We start from the raw sequence: 18,322 nt of genomic DNA on the forward strand, positions 1-18,322 counted from the left end.
CGGAGTTTCACAGCTGCATCCCCTGATGAGAAAATGTATGCAAAAAGCACATTGCTTCTGTGAAAGATCTTAAAAGACCCCCATTTGCCTTTCCCTATGCTCTTAAATCTATTTCTGTGTAAAAAGGACTGATCTTTTGAATATCCAAATGGATGATGGAAGCAGAAATGTGAGAGGGCTGGGAAGAGTGCAGTTCTTTTCCAATTTAATCACTTAGTATTCCAGCAAAGAGTTGTATTTGCTTGCTTACATATCAGTGTGTTTTGAATGTATGGCAAGTTTTGTTCTTGCTTTATTGAAAACAAACCACAGTGCATTACAGAACTGTCTCAGTTTCTTGATTTAAATATGTGAAAGCAGTGTATGCATGGCTGACTCTCTACCTTGCTAATATTCCATTTTTTCCTTTTTTTTTTAGGTCAAAAATGTGTATTTCACAAGCTTCATTCCTTTCTTGAATTCTGCTGGTATTGTAGCTTCCAATGGACTGCCAGAGGTAAGTAGAGGAATTTAAGACATTGTGGTGGGCAGACCCCGACTGGGTGCCAGGAACCCACCAAAGCCCCTTTTAACTCCTCTCTGCAGCAGAATGGGGAGAGAAAATATAACAAAAGGTTCATGGGTTAGATTGCTCACCAAATACCATCACTGGCAAAACAGATTCAGCTGAGGGATATTAGTTGAATTTATTGCCAGTAAAATCAGAGCAGGATAATAAGAAGTAAAATAAATGTTAAAAACACCTTCCCCCCACCCCTGCCTCCTTCCCAGGCTCGACCTGCTCCCCATCAGCAGTGCCAGGAGATGGGGAGTCACTTTATCACATGTTCCTGCCACTGCACAGGGAGTGGAGTCCTTCCTCTGCTCCAGTGGGGGTCCTTCCTACAGGAGAACATCCTCCATGAACTTTTCCAACATGAGTCCATTCCACAGGCAGCAGTTCTTCACAAACTAGACCAGTGTGGGTCCCCCCAGGGGTCACAAGTCCTACCGGGAAACTTGCTCCAGTGTGGGCTCCCTCTCCACAAGTCTGCAAATTCCTGCCAGGAATTTGCTCCAGCATGGGCCTCCCATGGGGTCACAGCCTCTCTTAGGCACCCACCTCCTCCCAGGCTGTGCATGGATCTCTGAATCCCCATGGACCTCCCTGGGCTGCAGGGGCCATCCTGCATCGCCATGGTCTGCACCAGGGGCTGCAGGGGAATCTCAGCTCTGGCACCTGGAGCAGTCCTGCCCTTCTCCACTGACCCTGGTGTCTGCAGAGTTGCTCCTTTTACATACTTTCACACCTCTTTTCTCAACAGCAGTTGTTTCTGTGTAGTAACTTTTACCCTTCATAAATATGTTATCACAGAGGCACTACTAATAATTCCTGATTGGCCCAGCCTTGACCAATAGAAAGGGTCAGTCCTGGAGCCATCAGGATTGGCCCTGGTGGACATGGGCGAAGCTTCTAGCAGCTTCTCACAGAAGCCGCCCCTGTGGCCCCTCTGGTTACCAAAACCTTCCCATGCAAACACAGTACAGACAGTTCAACAACTGTGTTTTACTTCATGCCAAATTGCTTACGATACCCTTTACCTATTGGTGGAGTTCTAATAGGTTTTTCTAAAATCACATGGCAAAATGAACTGCTTTTTAGGAATGTGGGCTAGCAGGGAATCCAGTATTCATAAAGCATATTTAGCTTATACTTTTGAATTTAATAAATTAATCTCCTGAGGCTAAACCAGGCTTTGCTCAAAGGAGAAAGCTTTTACTCCAAGCGAAACGTAAGAGTTGCATATCCATGACCTTGGTAAGGCCATTCGTCTGAAATACAACAATTACAATACTAGGTCTCTGAAGTCACTCTATAAATGCTTAAAGTCTTAAATTACACACCTTAATTTAAATATAAATGAGACATGTTATTGTAGTGTTGTTGGAAAGATATCCAGAAGGTTAGTCTCAGTTTCACAACTTGGCAGAGTTTGGACTGCTGTGTCTGTGCAGAATTGCTTTCATCTTGCTGAGCTGTTGCCTGGATGCAGCAGACTCTCTCTTTGTGCAATTGCATCCAGAGTGCATTTTAATAGGTAACTTCTTGCAGTGTGTTTACATTCATCATTATTAAAAGTGTAAGTTTAGCTGTGTGTCACCAATAGATGTGGTAACCTGAAAATAAGCAGCTCTGAAGCTGATCAGAGCAATGAGTCTGCAGGGCTCAATCAAATATATCTTCTGTTCACTGTCATAGTGTGTTGGGTGGGGAACAAAGTACAGGACTCACTGAAGATCTTAATCTCTTCCTAAATTAATTCCAGGGTATCAGTAGCCTGTTTAGACTTTTTAATTTATGTGTGTATGTATAGTTGGGAAACCCTATATGAGCTTCCAGGCAAAGGTCATTATACAGCTTATTCTCAAATCAGAGGGTTTTCATCCAAGACTGCTCAACTTAAGCAAAATATCACAATATTAGCATAAGACTTGCTGGTGAAACTTTTACAAAAGGATGCATTTGAAGAAAAATTGAGTCATATGATCTTTGCACCTTAACCTTGAGTGCCAGATCAGAAAGTTAGAGCTGTATTTCAGAGGTAGTCGGTTCATACATATAATCAGCTAACCAAAAATCATGGATGAGATCATCAGTACAATAGGTAGTAATGTGGTACATTTAAATTGACTTTCATAAAAAACCACTGTGCTTTTGAAAAATTTTAGTGTTCCTTCCAGAGCAAGAAAAGCTTTATGAGGCTTAATGTTGGTATGTTGTTTGTCTTTCCCATGTGTTTGCTGGTCAGGCTTTATGCACTAATGAATAGGCTGATACAGAACTCTTATTTTTTGACTGAAGGTTTCTTCCAAGTTAGCCCAGTATAGCCATCTTGTCTGAGAGCTGCTGATTTTTTTAGAAATTTATGAAATACTGAAATATTTTAGATTAAAAGAATGCATAATCCATTAAGAAGATAATAAAAGATGAAAATATAATTAAGTTTTTAAGTAAAAAGAATAGTGATAATAGGAATTGAAATATAATCTTTGGTTTAAAAGGTAGACCTAATCTCAAAGTTTTAATTGGAAGATCAGTTTGGAGCAAATCCATTTGGCAAAGGTAAAGGAGAGGGTAAGGAGCAAAGCTGTGTAGGAGGTATTTGCAGCTTTCTCTATCTTAAGACTGAGAGTGGACTAATTTGGGTTCATGTGCATTGTTGTCTGTTTTCCTAGCAGGAGTTTGCCAGAGCACAGCATCATTTAATAAGTTCAAGGGCTCAGGGATCAGATAATTGAGGTGGCTGCATACTTCTACATGAGCACAGCAGAAGATTTGGAGGGCCAGATTAAAAAAATTGCAGACTTCCAGTTAATGTTAGTCATTAAAAGTAAAAAGAAGTAATTAAAAAAACATTCCGAAAAATTCAATAAATTTCTCCATGCAAAATGAAGTCATAGCATTCTGGGATTTTGTCAATTAAAAAACTGTTAACAGTTGGTAAAGAAACTACAGTGTGGCTATGAAATGACAAGTCTATTTTTGTAGCAATAGATGTGTCTCTTAAAAACTACTCCAGTGTAAATATATTAATATAGAATGAGGAAACTCCTACTGAGGTAAAAAAAGTTTTGCGTTTAGGCCATGTTGTCCAAACCAGCAGAGACAGGGACTGAGTCAATTGCCCAACAGCTGTTCTAAGAGCAAGCATTTTACATTTCCTGCTCTTGGAACCACTCCTTTTTCTAGAAGGAAAGATTTAAAAATATGGAAATGTTAGTTTGATTTGCAAGTCTGTTTCCTGACCTAGCTGTTTTTACAGTGTCAAGACCTACATTTCATAAAAAAATTCTTATGATCTTGGATTGTTTTCTCTTATAAACAGTAATTTTCCTCTGGGTATATTTCAGCTGTTGTATAAGAAGTAACTTCGTGAGGTCCAAGGTCATTCTTTTAGCATGTCAGCATTGCAGTCATGAAGTAGGAATAACTTATGTTATTCAGTAGGTTGTCAAACTTGTTCCTGTATAATGAATTCTGTGTTTTTTCAATGTCTTTTTGAGGTTGAAGTTATCTTGAAACAGTATGACGAGCTCTATCTCAAGAACAAAGATATAGATGCGAGACTATTTCTGAATCACGACGAGACTCTGCAGCCTGCTGTCATTGCAGGGTAATATTTCCATTTACTGCTTTCATTCCCTAACAGAGTGCAAACTTGTGTTGCTCTCTGCCCCCTTGTGTTATAAATGGAGATCTCTCTATCCTGTTGACCTACTAGTTTTGTAGTTCAGATAAGGAATTCCTGGCATCACCAGCCTTGCTTTGCATCATCATTTAAATAATTAGGGAACATATGACTGTGACTGCCTGATTTGGAAGCTCTGCTCTAACTCTTCCTCTGTGCAAGGCCCTTTTCATCCAGGAAAAGCTGAGGAATCATGAGGAGGAGGCATGGCATGCTAGCTGATTAGATGTGCCAGAGGTGGTGTTATGGCTCTGAGCCAGCTGGCACTGAATGGTTTGGGTGGTAGATGCTCCATCCCTGGAAACATTCAAGGTTAGGCTGGGCAGGGCTCTGAGGACCCCCATTTAGTTGAAGATGTCCTTGGTCATTGAAGGTGTATGGGACTAGATGACCTTCAAAGATCCCCTTCCAACCCAAACCATTTTATGATTGTTTGATTTAATTTGTTTTTCAGTCCTACACTTATATGCTAGCAATTGCTGACAATTCAACATCTCTATAATTCAATGTGAGCTCACCATGTGAGTCTGAATTTATTTATGCTATGAAAATACATGAACTTTAAAATGGGATTAAAATGCAACTAATACCATCTCTACATATAAATTAAGCTGTTTGTAAATGGAATTCTAGAAAAGAAGAAAAGTTTGGAAGGAAACTTTAGAGCTTGTCTAGTCCAACATCCTGCTCAAAGCAGATCTACTTGGGAATTTAAACAACTCAAGTAATTGGGCATCTAGATATTCTAAGAATATGTTACACATTTTTCTCTTCAGATTAAGTCTTGATAGAAAACATTGTCTTTTGAATTGTATTAGTCTTTGATAAGTTTGTTTTCCATTTCTGTAGCTCACAGTTGGAGAGGACACCACTAAAAAACAATGCAGATGAGGAAGTCAATATTATACTTCCACAGACTCCTGTTCGGTATGAGTTTTTCTCTTGAATGTGTTCTTTTGTTTAATATCATAGCTAAAAATATTTATCTTTCGTGTAGTCTTTTTTTAATTTTTAAGGAAATGTGGCCTTGGTTTTGTTGGTTTTTTCCCACAAACTATACTGTAGTTCTGATCACTGATACTTTTTATTTATAGTAGATATAAAAATGGCAAAGATGCTTCCTTAAAGTTCTTGACATTAGAAAAGTCCTGGAGTATGAAGTTTCTGCATTGCTAAAAATTTGAAATGTTCTAAACCAACTTTGTTCTTGAGAGAGAGTCTAGTGATGTTTAGATTCTTTCCTTTCTCACTTGGGCTTTGCTCTGATTTTTCCAAAACTGATGCTATTTAAGGCAAATCATGTGAAGGCCTATTCGCCAGCACTGAATTTGGGCTGTAGTAACTTTTTCGTGAAGCCACAGAAGTGTCAGTAGATGGCAGCAAAGGTTTGATCACCATCTTAGAGTGGAAAGTGTATCCTTATCTCTCCCTGATTAAATATTGTATTAAGTACCCTGTATAGTATAAGCTGAAAGCACCATGCTGATTCCTTTGAGTTACCTTACAGTATTGTATTTCTCAACCTAGATTCATAGAATCTGCTTTAAGGCCCCCTGAAACTGGAGAGAATGTAATAATTTTTATCGGTGGATTTGCATCTGGTCATTTATGTAAAAATTATTTAATAAAAAGAGTGTAAGTACTAGTTATGAGCATAATGAGACTGGGTTGTATGTTTTCATTTTATGTTTTTCCAGTGTTCTTATGCTTTTCCTTATCATTAGGAGACTTGTGTCAGAAGTGATTTTTACCAATACTTTGTAAAAAGTAGATTAAAGAAAAATGCATTATGTTGCAATGATTGAACATATTTTTGTTGGGTTTGCAGTTACTTGACTGATGATATGAACCAAATTGAGGTTGAATGATACAGAGATTTGAAACAGACAAACTGTAGTGGGCCGGCCAAACACCAGTGCACCCACTAGAATTATTTGCTCATGTTCTGCTAATACAGAAAGATAAGGATTAGGAGGAGAGTAAAGCAGGCTTAAAACCCTAAAGGGTATACAGAAAACTTTATTACTAGAACTAAAAAAAAAAAAAAAAAAGGAATCTGAATAAATCTTCATAAACGTTCAGAACACTTGTCCTTTCCCACTAACAATGTAAAGAGACAAAACCTGGAACTTTCAGTCAATTTACTGCCTAGTCTTTTTTTTCAGTTCTCTTAGGGGGAGAATTCTCTCTTGCCATGCCATGGAGATTTTTCCACAAGAAATAGTTCTCTTATGGTTTTAATTTTCACAAATAGCAGTCACCTGGAAAATCTGCGATCTTGAAGTCCCTCCCATGGTTTAGTAGTCTTCCCACAGCTACCATTATGGGGCATTTCAGCTTGTTGGGGTAGAGTTTTAGGGATGAGCTGTTCTAGTATAGAAACAAAAAGTTCTCCTCTTTTATCTCTGGGAACAGAGGTTTTCTTCTTCTATCCTGGGGCAAGGTTTCTCATCTTTTTTTATCTCTCTTGGTTCAAGCTTCTCATTGGAACACAGCACTTCAACATTTGCTTGGGTGCTCATGGTTAGAATGCTACGTTCTCCCCAATCATTCCATGAGTTACAGGGGAAAAAAAAAGTCTGGTGTATCAATTATATCGTCACCATACCCTTACAAGACAATTTCAGCCCAAGACTGAGGCATCTCCTCATTCTCCTCCCACCTGGGATTTGATTCCTTCTTCACTGACCTTGGTGTCTCCATGTTGTTTTCTCTATGTGTTGTTTTCTCTTCACCCTTTCCTTTTTTTGTCACTTGAGAGAGGATTGATGCCTGCAAGTTTCATCTGTGAGAGAGTCAATATCTCTCCCGGGCCCGTGGATGGTGATGTGCTCTCTGCTGGGGGTGGCTGCTCGGGCTGCGTGGCTGTTTTCCAGCCCCTGCCATGCTCAATTCCAGCCACGGGGCTGCAGGGCTGCCTCTGTTCTCCTTTCTGCTGTTTCTTTTTCAGCAGGATGGCTGGGCAGCTCACGGCCAGAGCAGGGCCTGGCTTGGCTCCACCTGAAGCTGGGCAGAGCCAGCCTGGCCCTCCAGCCGTGGTTGGAACTCGGCAGCAGCAGAGCAGGGCCTGGCCCAGCCACTGTCCCATCACCTGTTCAAAGCTGGAAGCAAGAGAGCTTTTCCCGGGTGTTGTTCATCTTTAAATGTGACTTCACAGGGTGTATTCAGCTCACTCGTTTAACAGAGTGTCAATATTCAGAACTAGCCAGCTGATTGGTTCTGTCAGGTCCAGAGGAAGCTGCCAAGGTCCTTACAGGGAATCGCTTCTGTAACTCCTGGGGTTTTTTTCCTTAACGAAAAGCTAAACTACGTTAAACCATGACACAAACACAAAAAATTCTACTTAAAACCAAAATCAGCAATGAAGAATTCAGAAAGTAACAATACTATAGAAGAATCAAGCTATTTCTTAGTTGTTAAGCCATTCTTTTGGTTATTAAAATTATCACAATCCATGTGTAAGTAATTAGATAAATTGCATTGTTAGAACTCATAGTCGTTACCACAGTAGATTTTCTCGAACAGTTTGTTTGATAACCGGAGTGAGAACTGGAATCGTAATTTTTTTGGTGTGTGGATTTGCTGTTCATTTTCTGGAAACCGACAAGCCAACCTTAATGCTTATTATGCATTTTATTGTGTTTTTCCAGAGCGGCAATGAATAACATTCAGCAGTTGATTATGATTTTAAACTCAGCAACTGATAAACCATCAGATACTCTCATCAAGTACTTCAATGTAAGTGACTACAAAGAAGATTTGTGTAGGATTCTTGGAATTACCACTCAAGCAAAATATACACCTGTAGATCTGGTGCACATTATTTGAGAAAGTACATTTTATTTGGGCTGGTTTAAATGTCATCAGTCATTTTAGAAAGCACTTCTCTCTAAATGTTGTGTAGTGGAACCTTTTAAGTGCTTAAATACTTCATTTACTGAGCAACATATTAAAATGCTTTTATGTGTGTATTGAATGGAAAAGCGAGTGGGTATAGAAGGGAAACAAAAAAGAGAAAAAGATGTACAGCACTCTTTTAAATACTCAATTTTTATTTATGCTGATGACCTTATATTGAAAGGTGTTACAAAGGGAAGCAAGGCTTTTAATCATTTAAATGATTGAAATGTTTCTGAAGTAAAATGTCTTTTCTTTGTCTTTCCTTCCCCTAATTTGTTCCCTGTACTTTTTTAGAATTGCACAGTGAATCCTAAGGATAGTATCCTGAAAAGAGTGGAAAGTTTTGAACACATCTTCAAAAAGAAATTTGCTGAAGCAGTTGGACAGGGATGGGCTGAAATTGGCTCACAGGTAAGTATTTGGGTTGAATATCACTCACTTGAGCTCTGTTAGCACTAGCTTGTGTGAGACCTGACTTATTGACTTATTGTCCTCATTCACGTAGGTCAGTAAAGGTAAAAAGTAACAGTATGCTTTTGAAATTGAGGAAGCACTGTAAAGATAACATGTAGGAAATTCCTCTTAATATGTAAGGAGCAATAGTAATTGTGTGGAAATATATTGGAAGTACTTTACTGAAGAATGGAATTTTTTTTTGGGCAAAATACATTAAGTGAAACGTATATTTGCATTCATTAGGCTAATTTGATCTAAAACTGCCAAAGGTGACTCACTTCCTTATAAAGTCAAGAGAGCAGCTGTGCTTTCAACAAGGATTTTAGAAAATAAACCCAACCAAGTTTGTACTCGACAGTCTCCTTCCTGTCTGTCAGCCCTGCTTTTTTATCCTGTTAGCTGTGAATCAGTGTGAACAGAATTCAGGTTGTTACACTTGGTTAAATCTTCACGTGGCTGGGGTAGTCTCACACCTTAGTAGCCCTTGAGGCCTCTCCAGTGTAACTGGCCAGTGGAACTGGGGACAGTAACTTGTTTATAGTGGCTCTGTCAAAAAATGGAATGTTCTGGATTGTTAGAACACAAGAGTCTTGCTGTCGTATTCTGTCAAAACTTGTTGTAATATTCCCGAATTTCTCATTCTAACAGAGGTACAAGCTTGGAGTGCGTCTCTATTACAGAGTAATGGAGTCCATGCTGAAGTCGGTAAGTTTAGTGCTGCTATCTCAGTACTGGCAGTACCTCTGGAATTACTAAGATTATTCACAAGTTTGATTTATTTCTTTCAGGAGGAAGAGCGCCTCTCAGTGCAAAATTTCAGGTACTTGCCCCTAACTTGTTATTGAAGTCTGCTATTTGAAGTCTTGGGTCAAGTACTAATAACTTCCTTTCTCTTCAGCAAACTTCTGAATGATAACATCTTCCACACGTCTCTTCTGGCCTGTGCTGTTGAGGTTGTCATGGCTACATATGGCAGTAAGTTAAATCTAAAGTCCTTAATTGCATTGTTACTTATTGGTAGTTATTACTATCTATTCTAATATAAATAGCAAAAATCTGCCCAATACACAAAAAGCAACTCACTGCAATGTCTGAGCTAGAATAATTCAATAAATACAGAAAGGAAAAAACATCAAAAGTGAAAGAATGTAGAATATGTGATAATTTTAGTCTATTTTCTCTTCAGGAAATGCTTCACAAAGTGACAGTACCAGTGCTGAAACAGACTTGTCTTTCCCATGGATTCTCAATGTATTTGATTTAAAAGCTTTTGACTTCTACAAGGTGATTGAAAGCTTTATTAGAGCAGAACCCACTCTAACACGGGAAATGATAAAGCATCTAGAACACTGTGAACATCGAATTATGGAGTCTCTTGCTTGGCAATCTGTAAGTAACACTTTAAAGTAGAATTTGCCCTTGTGTAATGTGCTTGCCTAGGAAAAACGTCACACCCAACTCTATAGAATAAGTTGTGGTCTTGCTGAGATTTGGTTCTAGAAAAAATTAAAAGAGCAAAACAGGATTAGTTTTGTCATGTCTTCTGGTTTTAGAAAAAGGGAGCATATCAGAGGAAGAAGTCAACATAGGTCTGCTGATTTACATAACTGTAAGCCAGCATAATTTTACTAGTCTGGCAAAAATCATAAGGGTAATACCCTTTAACTGTGTTTTAGTACCAAAGTCAGCAATAAATTCAATGTTTTTATTTGAAAGTTAATTTTTATCCAGTTGGTATTCCTACTTCGCAATAGGGCCTCTGTTCTGGGCATCTGATATATTTGCTAATAGTACTTAAAATATTGTTTTGCATTGTCCTTTGCATTCCAGTCACTTTGGTATTTTTGGGTGCTGTTAAAATAAAGTGCTGGAAGGTTGGGTTGTTTTTTTAGGCTGTATTTCAGTAAATCAAACATTTGTTTCTTTTCATTGTTCATTACTTATAAACCAGAAATAGGCTGTTTATGCCACAAAGCAGGAGACTGTAGAGGCTGGTAATTTTTACCAGACATAAAGGAACCATTTTAGAACCAATCCCATATATTTTAGTTCTGGAGAGGAAGGGGTATTTTAAGAGGCAGACACTATTTCAGGAAACTTGCAAGCAAAAGATGTTTAGGAATTTTAACCTTAAGAGGACAAAAGATACCTGGGTTTGTAACTCTCTACAAGCAAGAAGTGGCTCCTGCTACCTTCTACAAACCAGCTTGAAGCCAGCTTGCTGATCAGCAGTACACCAAATCCACCAGTTTTTACCCAATAAGTCAAACAAGGAATGCAGGATAATCTAATTTAGACCTGGACTTTCAGGCTGGAAAATCCAGAGAGCTTTGTTTTCAAAAAATTATGGGTGTTGCAGGCTTTTGTGAAACAAATGATAATGTCATCAACAAGCACAGAATTATTCCAGGTTTTTTTTGAGTGCTCTGCTTGAACGTGTTTTAATGTTTTCACTCTCTGTCCTTGAGTTTCTAGAGGGGCATTTGGTACTAGTTTGGGGTGGCTGATTTTTCAGTTGGAAGCGGCCTGCAAAGATCACGTAGTGCCAGAGAAGGATGTGGAGTGAAGCCCAGTGGAGGGGATGTAAAGAAATGTGCATGACATGTATCCAGGGGCCCTGCTGCTTCACTGATCTTGATGTCCCCTGGTCTGGGTGAGACAGTGAGTGTCTCCTGTTGTTGGAACCTTGGCACCAAGAGGCCACAGCAGGTTTCCTTTGAAAGCTGAAGGCAGCTGTGGCAGCCAGGACAGGCACCCCAAGATTCTGTGCTGGCCCCCATTGCTCCATGGCTGCCCACGAGGGGAGGAAGGGCTGTGAGCTGTAAATGGCAGAGTGCTCAGGAGAGGAGGAGGCAGAGCAGTGAAATATTATCTGTGCCAGAATGTCTTGGTGAGTCTTCGGGTCACTGCAGCAAAGCACCTGAAGCCCCACATAGAAATGTAAAGCAAGAGTCCTCTAGTGCAGAAAATCTACCCCTTTCTCACCTCTGAATGTTGGCTGGTTTTGCCTGAAAAGTTTAACTTACTAGAAACAGAAGAAAATACTTAGATGGCTGACTCGGGATGCTGTTGAGGTATCCCAGAAAGGCTTAACTGGCGAACAAAAGAATGGTTTACTGTATTCTTCTGCAGTTCCTTATCTGGGTATTGCCTCCATGCAATGGTGTACAAGGTTTGCAAGTGTCTGCTTAATTAGCAATTCCCTCAAGAATGGGCAGGCAATTAGGGAAGCGCAGTTCATACCAGTAAATACCTCTGAACCTCCAAACACTTGATAAAGGAGTAGAGAAAAGCCAGATGCCTTCTTCTTACTCCTAAAGAATGTCTCACCATAAGTGGTTTCTTTGGGTCAATTGTAAACAGTCCAAGAAAGATGGAATCTTGAGATCTTGAGAAAGTTCAAGTGTCCACATATGGTTAGAGAGTGGGTTTGTTTTTTTTGTTTGTTTTTTTTTTTTTTTCTTTAATTGTTTCCCTCCCCAAGAAAGTCTTTAAATGAAGAAGAAAAGCATGGAATGAGTAAAGCTTATGCAAAAAATCCACAAAAAATCTTGCTTAGTAAATAAGAATATAAACTTCTGAGAAACATTTATTTACAAATATTTGCTTAATGCAACTTTGATTTCCCCACTTACTTGCTGTCTATTTTTGTTAAGTTCTTGTGTCCTCCACCCTCCCAGGTAGTGCATTTCATTACAAGGCTTGTCTGCTTCAGTTCTTCTCCTGACTGCTTTAAAAAGGAAGATTTTGATGAGAGATTTAAAAGGATTGAGCAATTTAATACCAAATAGCTTGAATTTATTGCAGTTTTACTTGTCACTGAGCTTTTGTGAGGAAAAATGCCATATATAATTTCTCTGGGAAAAAAGTCTCAAATGCATCTGACCTTTACCTGACTTGGGAAGCTGCATCAAGTGAATGTAAAAGATTCTGTTTCTTACTGTTTTCTGAAGATAATATATTACTCCTTAGCTACTCATTGTGAATATGTTTATGGCTTTTGCATAACTAGCTGATTTAGTCATCTGTGCTTTAGGAAGGAAATGAAACTTTTCTAGGTCATCCTTTCTTTTAACAACAACAAAAAAAGCATAGCTAGACAAAATAAAGGGTGGAAACCAGTTAAAGGTTTTTCTCGATAATTCTTGATTTTTAAAAGGGGCAAATCCATACTGACTAAATCATGTGAAAAGTACTTCCTTTATCTTAAATCTTTATCAAACCCTGAGAGAAGAAGTCCTATTTAACCACTCAAATATTTATCAGTGAGGTTATGATGCTTGCAGATAAAGATTTTGTAGAGATCAGTTTAGAATATATTAATATATGCTGCATAATTTTTATTTGCAAAATAGAAATACACTTTACAATATTCTTTACTTTGAATTTGTGCTCACTTACAGTATTTTGAGCACTGTTTTGATTTTGTAACTTTAAAGGGAACTGAAATTACTTTAGACTCAAAATGCTGAATAGCCTTTGTTTCATTTTTATCATACTTATAGAAATATGATTTAAACCCTTCCACAGTTAATATCTGTTTCCTCTGAAAGGGATAGTTTGTTACCTGCCAGCCTGGGAGTTCATGCTCAGCCTTTTCCATAATTCTATCAATTTGACCTCCCTTGTGGCCACCCAAAAAAGTAATTGTTTTGAATATCTCAAATGAAGGTTATGTGAACAAATTCCAGAATATCTGAACTTCCCTTGCAGAAAGCCCTGTCAACTACCATGTCACATCTTTGACTGAAGTATTGTTGCTGTTTGCTGCAGTTTGTTAGGAATAAACAAGGAAGAGCAGGTTTTCAGGCAAGCAAATCAAACACAAAGTCTCTCAGTTTTCAATCTATTTTGAGTGAAATACCTGTGAGGTGGTTTTGGTTTTGCCGTTCATGGAAGTAGATGCCTGTGGAGTATGTTTGTTGTATCTGAAGAGCAATCCAGCTGTATTTCCCTGCCTCTCAGCTCCCATTCTGCTCACATGCACACACAGAATGGGGAGGTACAAGTAAGGTCCTGTGTTTTTCATGCTGCTGCTTAGAGAATGTGCTCCTTGCAAATGCCCTTTCACATGTGCAGTGTTGGGGTAGTGAAAGGGTCTTGTTCTTCTGCACTGGAGCCAACCTCAGCCTTGTGTGAAGGTAAAGCAAGTTAGAGACAGAAGCTCTCCACACTTTCCTGGTTAGCTCTACAGACCACAGTGTTCTGTTAACTTGTTAACTCCTCCATGTGAGCAGTAGGAATATTCCAAGTGGTATTTCTTGTAGGACTGGAGTTTGAGAAGGTCCTGTGGTAGCTCTTGCTGTTAACAGGGATGAGGGTCAGCTGCATCACCACCTGCAACCCTCCAACAGCTCAAAACAGAAAGTGAGGGTTCATTGTGGCAGGCTAAAGGGAAGTCGATTCCCAGCCTGCTTTGGTCTGGTAACTTCAGATGTAGTTTTCATGTTTGTTTTTGTGTGAACAACAAACAGATGGGAAACTAAAGCAGTGCATTGCATTGCACTGCAGCTTTTGACACTGTAGCCTTCTTTGGTTGTACTGCTTTTTAATATGTGCTGTCCTAATTAGTGTTTTAATTTTTATAAGGAGGGAGGAACACCAGTATTGATATATGTTGTGATTTGGAATTGTAGTATGTTTTGGAGTTTTAATGACTGATGCAAGAAAAACACGGCTTCATGAAGTTACTTCTCTTAATGGTTAAAATATGAATAGAAGTAGACAAGTGTGCTTTGCTTTATTTATAATGTCTTTCATCTAGCATTGCCTAAACTGTGCTCCATAATGCTTCTCCTTGTGCAGCTTCTTCTTTTCGGTGGTTTCTATTGTCGATTCAACATTTGCAACAAAATCTACAGTATTGTTTTATCACGCAGTGTTGATTTAAAATAACTCGATGTTTGCAATAAGTATTTGTCATCTGTGTAGTCAGTGTTTATACTTAAATACCTCATCCCACACCAAAGACTTCTGTTGGTTTTAAATTATGCAGCTCACTGCAGCAGAGTGCCTTCGTGCTCAAAACCATGTATTCCCAAAGAATATATTATTGCATTAATATGGTGAACTTGCTGAGCTGGAATAACAGCAGACCTACTTTGATCATGCATTAAGGAAAAAAAAAATGAAATAATGTGTTTAAGATTTGCATAAAAAGCGTTAGACAAATCCAGGTCAGGGTAAAGCTGTGAGCAGTTACAGGTCAGCAAGTGCTCCTTAGTACTTTGGAATAGTACAGGCTTAGCTATGCAGCCTCCTGGTCTTTGTGCAAGGACACAGTTATTGTGGAGTTCACTGTTCTCAAGTGTTTAGTACCTGTTTCCTTGGATGTACAATTTCAAATTAGGTTTCTGTGCTCCTTGTAAGGAGGAATTGAGCTAGAAAGGGGAGTTAATACATTTTCTTGTGGGTTGAATCCTTCTCAGTAGGGATTTCTGTCAGGTGTGTCTGAAGTCCTACAGCTTCTCTGGAGGTATGTGTCTACATGCAGTTTAAAACCCTCTTTCATTTTGACATCTTAAGTGATTCCCTTTAAATCAGGAAGTAGGAATGGTCACACTGTTAACATTTGATACATTAGGTTGCTGGATAAGTGGTTTGCTGTTGTGTTAAAAGAATGAATCTAAAATCTTCTGATAGGCAGCCAAGTAAGGCCAGGCAGCAAGGGCTGGGTATTTGGGGCTGAGTTTGTACTACTGGCCTCAAAGGGACAATAGTTTGGGCTTAAGTATTGCTCCACAGTCATCAGGGGTGTTTCCTTGGTAACGTATTCCCTGGCCTGTTCTGGCATTTGTCAGCTCTCCTCGGAACAATGCCTAGGCAAGATCTGGGGCATGATGCAGCCCAGGGACTATTTTCAGCTGCTGGTATGGATTAGCAGTGGAGAATGTGTAGTTGTGTTGGGTGCAAGCTGTGCTTTGCCGCTTGCCCGTGAGGCCTGAGGACAGGCTGTGGCTCGTTGTGCTGCCAAGCCCAGATGCAGTCGCGGGTTCAGCCACGAGTGACTCCAATGGCAAATGGAGCTGGCAAATGAGTCACGTGTTCCTGGGCTGCCTTCCCTCTGGGCTGAGGGACTCGGGCCCGCTTCTGCACCGCAGCTGGCTTCTCTTGGGGAAGCTACTCTATGTCAGGCACACTCCTTCCATGCCTGCTAATATTTGCCTTTCCTCAGATACAGGAATGGGGGACAACAGCCTTAGGCACAAAAAAAGTGCTGAGCATGTCCAGAACGACAACATCTGCAAGCGTGCTCACTGGCGGGATGCAATCTAGCAAGGGAGCTTCACCAGTGTAAAGATAGGCACCTCAGGAATTGCAGGCATCAGATTGCTCATGCAGGCATCACTCATGTCTTGTGGGTTTCTGGATTTTAGGCACCTAGGATCTTGTCTCAGCTTGGAAGTTGCAATGGGCAATGATTTGTAATATGAAATTTTCTAGGGTTTTTCTTGCAGGGGACAAAACATGCTGAGGGGTCACCAAAGGATGGCTTGGCATGTGCTCACCACACTCCTTTTGACAAAGTTACATTAGGAGTATGTAGCTTTAACCTTCAGAAAGGAACTGAGAACATATTTGAGGTTTTCTGTCTGTACATACTAAATATATTTCTGCTTGCATCATGAGTGTGTTCCAGAAGCATGTGGGATGAGAGAGGTCACGACCACCACTGCTCCTCAGCGTGATAGTGCCAAAGGCTCATACTGATTCTGCTGAATGTGCTCTAATTTTTTTTAAGGCTATGACATTTCAGTTGTCACAGCTGTGGCTGGAAAACCTTCTATGATTTTGCCTTCATCATACAGGGCACAGTTTTAGGAGTCTGTAAGATGATTGCTTTTTGGGTATTTGTGAAAATAGCACATGGTGTAATAGAAATATATGAATATATTTATGTTTATATGCTTTTTTATTTTGGCTATATATATATATATATATATATACATGCACTCTTTAATAAATGCTTGCCTTTTTAGTACTCCTTAAGAGTTTCCTTTAATGAACACCATGCTGTGCTTTTTGAGAGTTGAAACTTTTATCTGCCTTAACAGCTGAAGGCAAATTGAAAAACCAGGAAGAATAGCGAATTATAGTCTTCACTGTGTCTCCCATCACTTTGAAAATCTTCCCTGCCACTCCTGTTTATCGTGAGGATGACTCAAGCTGTTATTCATGCTTGGGTGTTCCCATTTGAGCAAATCCTCCAGGCTACTGGAAGAGAAGCCAGAACATTTAAAGCTGAGGTCCTGTGTTTCCTGCTTTTGTCTGTGTTGACAGTGTGTTCACTTCTTGGTAGGCACTCACAAAGCGCATAAAGCACTCACTAGGACTGAAGGATTTTGGTTATGTTAGCAGTGTTAACAGGTTTATCTGTTGTAGGTATACCAAGTCAGCCCAACCCTTAAGATGCTCTTGCTTCAAGTACAAACATGACCAAGGGGATTACCTAAGACACAACAGCTATGCAGAGTTTTCATTCTCTGACATGTAGATGCCATTCTTGATTAAGAATGTTAAGTTTTTTTCCTGCTGATTTAAGGTATAGAGTTTCTCTAATTAAGAGAATAGGAATCCTACTTCTATAATTTAGATATTTAGGTCTCCTCTGCACTTGAGACAGATCTGTACTTCCAGGAAGCAGTTAATTCTATTTATTTTAAACAGGTATTTTACAGTGGGATTATTCCCTTTCCACTGTCATCTGCCTCAATGACAAACCTAAACTAGATTTATAGTTTTGTCTGTTAAGGTTAGGAGTCATATGCTTAATTCTACTTTAGCAAGTTAGCAAGTCATATGCTTAATTCTACTTTTCGTAACTGTGTTTCCCCCTTCCTTAAAGCGTGATAGGGACATTAGCAAGAGGTGGTTGTGTAATTATGCCTAGGTTTGTTTTAGGTGCTTGTGCTGTATCTTGCCTGGAGTTGATGTTGTGTTTTCACGTGGAGGTCATGTACCCAGGCTGTGTCAGGATTGCTCTGGTTATAGATTTACATCTGTGACAGGGAGCTGGGACTTATAGGCTGTGCTCAGTGGAGCTGCCAGCTCTCTTGGTGCCCCATAAAGATATCTTGTCTGTACGCCAGTACTAAGCACAGATTTAGTCACAGAAATGTCTGCATTAGCATGGTAGACTTTTCTTTAGTCTGTTTTTCTTTAAGGTTGGCTGATTAAAAGTAGCAAGGAATAGTGCAATAGTTTTCTGGGAATCCTTGCTTTTCAAGTTGTTGGGGGTTTAAAAAAATTTTTTTAAAGTTTATTTTAATACTGTTCAATGTTTTGGTAGTCATATTTCAGCTGTAGGAATTTGATTTTAGTCCTACTATGTTTCTAGGTAGTTTGAACTTTTCATCCTGCAAACTGCTATATCTGCATTGTAAATACTCTGCAGGAATGTTTAAAGGTTGTCCATGAGGGAAAAATGTATTAGAATTCAGGGAGGTATCTTGGCAGTTCTTCAGTTTTGTAAAATCTTGCTGACTTGTGGCAAATTTGATGTAACTGTCACCTTAAATACAAAAATAAATAAAGCTTGGGTTAAGTTCTGTGACTTGTATCCCTGTTGCTCCTTCCTTGGATGGCACTATGCTCTCCAACTTTGTAGTTTTAGGAATCTCTGTAGTGAAATAGGTAAAATTATTGAAATGAAGTTTTGGTTTGATTTTTGGGATTTTGTTGTTGTTGTTAGGTTGGTTTTGTTTTTGTTTTGGTCTGGCTTATTTTATCTGAGTCAA

General features: G+C 39.3%; 1 protein-coding gene across 1 annotated transcript in view; it reads left to right on the top strand.

The window, feature by feature from the left end:
* The window catches only part of RB1 (RB transcriptional corepressor 1), a 72,271-nt gene that overhangs the window by 18,645 nt on the left and 35,304 nt on the right, over positions 1 to 18,322 (top strand). The window contains exons 9-17 of the mRNA XM_054628498.2: positions 419 to 496; positions 4,045 to 4,154; positions 5,079 to 5,156; positions 7,880 to 7,967; positions 8,424 to 8,540; positions 9,234 to 9,290; positions 9,374 to 9,405; positions 9,484 to 9,560; positions 9,772 to 9,974. Coding sequence (XP_054484473.2) covers positions 419 to 496; positions 4,045 to 4,154; positions 5,079 to 5,156; positions 7,880 to 7,967; positions 8,424 to 8,540; positions 9,234 to 9,290; positions 9,374 to 9,405; positions 9,484 to 9,560; positions 9,772 to 9,974 — 840 coding nt within the window. The remainder of the gene's footprint in view (positions 1 to 418; positions 497 to 4,044; positions 4,155 to 5,078; positions 5,157 to 7,879; positions 7,968 to 8,423; positions 8,541 to 9,233; positions 9,291 to 9,373; positions 9,406 to 9,483; positions 9,561 to 9,771; positions 9,975 to 18,322) is intronic.

The sequence above is a fragment of the Agelaius phoeniceus genome, chromosome 2 (genome assembly GCF_051311805.1).
Source record: "Agelaius phoeniceus isolate bAgePho1 chromosome 2, bAgePho1.hap1, whole genome shotgun sequence".
Classification (NCBI taxonomy): Eukaryota; Metazoa; Chordata; class Aves; order Passeriformes; family Icteridae; genus Agelaius; species Agelaius phoeniceus.